The 4,869-nt window shown below is 34.2% G+C and overlaps 1 protein-coding gene across 2 annotated transcripts; it reads right to left on the bottom strand.

The window, feature by feature from the left end:
• LOC125865452 (ADP-ribosylation factor GTPase-activating protein AGD2-like) lies at nucleotides 1–2,344 on the bottom strand. Of its 2 annotated transcripts, none has more exons than XM_049545648.1 (4): nucleotides 2,211–2,344; nucleotides 1,234–1,374; nucleotides 783–904; nucleotides 1–382 (listed from the first exon to the last, which is right to left on the bottom strand). In XM_049545648.1, the coding sequence occupies exons 1-4, from the start codon at nucleotides 2,268–2,270 to the stop codon at nucleotides 274–276; spliced, it is 432 nt and encodes a 143-aa protein (XP_049401605.1). In that variant the 5' UTR covers nucleotides 2,271–2,344; the 3' UTR covers nucleotides 1–273. The 2 variants fall into 2 exon arrangements, with proteins under 2 accessions (XP_049401605.1, XP_049401607.1); XM_049545650.1 differs by having other exon boundaries at nucleotides 1,234–1,366.
• Nucleotides 2,345–4,869: the final 2,525 nt, after the last annotated feature.

Raw genomic sequence — 4,869 nt, 5'->3', positions numbered from 1 at the left:
GATTAGAGAGAAGAAACCAAAGTTTCTACTGTCACAACCTGTCAACTATTTCTGCTGCTATAAACCACGAAAGACACATTGTTTAAATAGTTCTTTCACAGTAAGTGGGTAGACACACTGTTTCTCCATTGGACCTCCACTACTAATGAAACAACATACAAATGATCATGAGATTCTCTTTGTAGAATTCCATGGAAAAACAAAAAGACCGAGTTGATGGATGATCAAGCTTAGCACAAGGGATAAAATGTATAACATGGAGAAGGAATGCCCTTAAAACATGCAAGAAAGTATACCTTCGCCAGAATATACTTCTCCTTTCATGAAAGGCATCTTTGGGGCTTGGCTTGGAAGCAGATGAATAGCATCAACATTTGTTAATCTGAATGAATTAATCATTTTACATGAGCTAACACCAACAAAACAAAGTTTCTAAAAATATTTGAATTAAATGCATGTTATATCACGTGGGAACATTATCTATCGGACAATGTGTACTGAATATATAGGCTAACCCAGGTAGAATGTCAAATTGTAATGGAAATATAGATTGTAAATTAACTAGCTCAATTGAAGAATGAATAGAAGCATGGACCCTGGGAACTGTTAAGTAGGAATTTTGTGATCTTTGATATCTCTCAACATTTCATCTTTTCTTGGCTGGGAGAGGACCTTCCACATTAAATCTGAACCCAAATATCAATAAACATACAAGATCTATAGAAATTTATACCCATGCAAGAATGACTTTCTTGTATATATTATCAACTAAGGGTACATACCCGTCACTTGGAAGTTGAAGCAGCTCCTCCCACACCGAGTAACAATAAGAATTACCCAATGTGCGGAATAGATCCAAGATGGTAGGCTCCCAAACCCTGACATCTAATGTTATGGACCTTACCTGCAAATGATAAGTATCTCAAATATCAATCAACTCAACAGGCCCATAGATCTTTCATTTTGTTACTTTCTGGGGGCAGCAACTGAAAACAAGTTATACTTCAAAATACATTTCCAAAAAAGATCCAATAGCCACTAACCTTCCAGAATGAATAGTGCATTGCCATGAAAGTAATGAAAATACTCATATTCTCAAATATAAATGCATGTGGCGCAGTACAAAATTGAATAAACACCGTGAACTAAATGGAATTAATCTTTTTTTTAAGAACAAGGCAGATGTTTGTAGACAAGAGGAACAAAAAAATTTCAACATGGATAAAGATATACCTTTGAGATATGAACACCAAGGTTCCGATGAATGCCCGAGCATTCTATACAAATTAGGATGCCAAGATTTAGAGAAGACCAATCAGGTTCTGAAGCACCAAAGTCAGAGCACTTGTCATTTCCAGGAACTTCTCTGAGAATCTTAGAAATAGAATCAGGCTGATTGACTCTTACAGAAGCTAGGGCATTTTCATCATTAACAGACCCTTGAACATTCGAAGAACCAGCATAGGTATTGTTGCTATTATCAATGTCATTTTAGTTAAGGTCACAAGTATCACCACAGTTGAAGCATATAGATAGTTAAACTCATCTCTTTCTTTTCTAGTCTTGGTCGAGTTGGTTCATTAGATGGCCAATTATTAGGAATTTGGATATGCAGATAGATATAACATAGTTTGTGCAGGAATAGAATATTATGATGTCTGGTGCTATATTTATACCCTTTTAAAGTTTAAAAAAAAAAATTAAAAAGTTCAATAAGTACCTGTTCTGTGACAGTAAGCTAGGGCCAGTTCACTGTCAATGTGAAACCTATAGAGATTTCAGATGATAAGTTCACATTCTTTACTAATTTCTATCATCATATTCCTAAGGCACGATAGCTAATGTCTCGCACAATGAAAGAGATAAACAGAGCATAGATTATTTAAAATCATGTAATGATGCATATGAAATTAAATTTGATCCTATATTACCAGTTTCAAAAAAAAAAATTAAATTTGATCCTATTATTTATTGTATCAACATTCAATGACAATGCTTGGTAAATCAAGTAATCACCTTAGGCCTCAACTTAAAAACTTAATCAAGATGTTAACTACATATTCATATGCAGTAATGACAAGAAACAGTGGTAAGAATTCCTATGGCATGTGTTATAAGACATACTAGAGGCTCCCAGATACAACAAACAGTGAGGTGGAGGAAACTTCAATTCGAAAAGCTCTATCTTACTGTGTTGCAAAAGATTTTACCTCATCTTCTTTATCTGTTGTAGCTTTGCCTCGTCTTGTTATTAATGTTGTTTGCATCATATTCTTAATCTGCTGAAGAGACACATAGATGCTTAGAACTCTTGAGGAGTCGATGGTGCTATTCAACAGGCAACTGATACAGTTACAATCTTGCTCATTAAAACAGTAGCATAAAAACTCATGTTAGGTTTGATTATTTTTATCTGAAAACATTGTTGTTGAAGCATCTACAGAAATAATACCTCTTTTTCTTCCTTTGATTTTATGTTGTGACTATAGGATTGAAGTCTCTGGTATCCCTCCACTTCTTGAGTTTGTTGATTCAAAGGTACATAGAGCAGCCGCAGGATCCTTACGAGAATTAGCATTTAAAATTATGGAATGAAGTGCACTGCCTATTCTTATATAAATGCTTCAGTCTGAAGATAGCAATGCAACATCATTTACTGTTATGCTAAACTAGCACATATAATAATACTAGGATAGAATGATCCGTGCGAATACAGGTCAAATGTTATAATATGGCCATATCTCTTGGGTGATATATTTTAGATGAAATAGTTGTAGAAATAGAATAGAAACTAGCAACTAGTATTGGAACTTACTTTTGATATGAAACAGTTATCTGCATCAGAATCGTGTGAAGGTAGATATTTGTCATAAGTTTCATAAAATATCTCATTGACAGCCCCAAGAATGTCTACGCCAGACTTAAGCTCATTTTGGGGGTTGTTGATTTTAGCTTCTGTAGAAACAAAGACAATATATTTTCCTTTCGGACAGACAAGGGCCGAACCAGACATGGGTTACGGATGAAAATTACACTACATATATATATATATATAAGAGTAAACATTAATTCTTTCATATACATATTTTTGAACCTCTTAATCAAAATCGTGACTGTGCCACTTGAAACAAATTAAGCACAGAGGCAGGGCTAGCAGTATATAGATAGATGCAAGTGATATGAGAAGGACAAAGTAGATCAAAAAAGGCAGAGGGGATTGAGAATGGGTCATCACTGCTGCAGTAAACAGAAAGTAAAGAGAGGTCTTTGGTCTCCAGAAGAACATGAAAAACTCATTAAACACATCAACATCCATGGCCATTCCTGTTGGAGTTTTGTTCCTAAAATAGTTGGTACTACCATCTTAATTCTTCATTCCCTTTATGTAATTAAAATCTCGATAACAACATTTCACGATAATAATCATGTTTTCTATACTATTCCCAACATGTCATTATAGTTACGTTGTTACAGAGAGATTCAGATTACTCCAAACATGTCTACCAACAACAAAGCTAAAATCTTTTTGCCAAGCAGAATAAGTTCCAGTAACGGTGAAGGAAGCTACCAACAACAAAGCTACAACAATATGCATGAACAATCAATTTAATTTTTTCCTTATTTAGGCTCTTTAGCTAGTCCCCAATAGTAATGTTTTCTACTCATCAGTCGACTAATAATGACCACTTCCCTTAGTTTATCCCATAATATGCTCCACTATCAGTATAATTGGTTCAATCTTGTCAAGATAAATCTTACCATCCTTTTACAAGGTAGATAAAATCATTAAAACAAGGTAACAACCACATATACATATGTGCGATGGAAATGCGATTTTGTCGAAAAACCTTACCAGAAGATACACAGGTTAGATAAAGCACGTTAGAGTTCAATGCAATTTTTAAATGACTATTTTGCTAGTTTATCACATGGGTTTAAGATGTGATTCAACAATGGAAACATTATTTAGATAATGGTGCTTGAAGAAAAATTTACCTTAGACATCCTGTCAATCACTTCTTTACTTCCATGATTTTGAGCAAGCACCAGTACTTATATTTCAATTCTGTTATACTCAATGCATCAGCTTCTTCTATATGATTCAAGGAACACAGTTCATGCATTGTTTGAGGCTCTTCTAGGATAGAAACTTTCTCCTACACTTAAACTGTTTACACGTGAATTTAAGTCAAATAATCATGATGCTGCTACTCTCCTTTGTATATCCTAGCAAGAAAAGTAACCCATGTTAGACTGTAATTCTACACTTCTTTGTCATCTATTTTAAGTAAACTCAACTCTCCACAACATGTATAATCAATGAAGTACACATTGATCTCCAACTAGCTCGGGTCAATTATAAGAATCCTTGTTTTACCATCCATTCTATTCACGATCTAATATTCAGGGGATTCATCAAATTAGACTATTTTATGCAACCATTAAGCTACCAGGACTTCCTCTTTCTCAAGGTCTCATACCCCATATGCATCGGGAAGTTCTCCATACAAACATTTAAGAGGGAGGTTAAACTGACATTAACCTTCATGGAAAACAATTTGTTTGTGGAAGGTTATAGATTATTTAAATCATCACTAAATATTACTCTTATTCCAAAATGGACAATTGTAAAAACATCATACCTGAATACAGTTTTTAATAGAGTAAATATCTACTACAAGTGAAGGTACTTGATTTTTTTTCCTAAGTTTTTTACAAGGCAAAGTGTAAGCTGGCACACGGAAGAAAAACCAGAGAAGACTTAAGTAAATTCTTTGTGTACACATCGCTATAGTTGAAACAAAGTTTCACAAAAAAAATGCGACCTCGTTTCAGAAGTTCCAAAAGCTGAAAGACTCAATATTCAAA

Source organism: Solanum stenotomum, chromosome 5, assembly GCF_019186545.1.
Source record: "Solanum stenotomum isolate F172 chromosome 5, ASM1918654v1, whole genome shotgun sequence".
NCBI classification, from domain to species: domain Eukaryota; kingdom Viridiplantae; phylum Streptophyta; class Magnoliopsida; order Solanales; family Solanaceae; genus Solanum; species Solanum stenotomum.
Note: the sequence above shows the minus strand (reverse complement) of the source record. Positions and strands in the feature narration are given on the sequence as shown.

Bases quoted from the DNA above. Each gene is read 5' to 3' on its own strand.
- LOC125865452 (XM_049545648.1), bottom strand. From the start codon at position 2,270: ATGATGCAAACAACATTAATAACAAGACGAGGCAAAGCTACAACAGAT. The intron at 905-1,233 runs GTATATCTTTAT...TATCATTTGCAG, and splicing joins TTGGTGTTCATATCTCAAAG to GTAAGGTCCATAACATTAGA. The intron at 383-782 runs GTATGTACCCTT...TAATTCATTCAG, and splicing joins CTTCAACTTCCAAGTGACGG to ATTAACAAATGTTGATGCTA.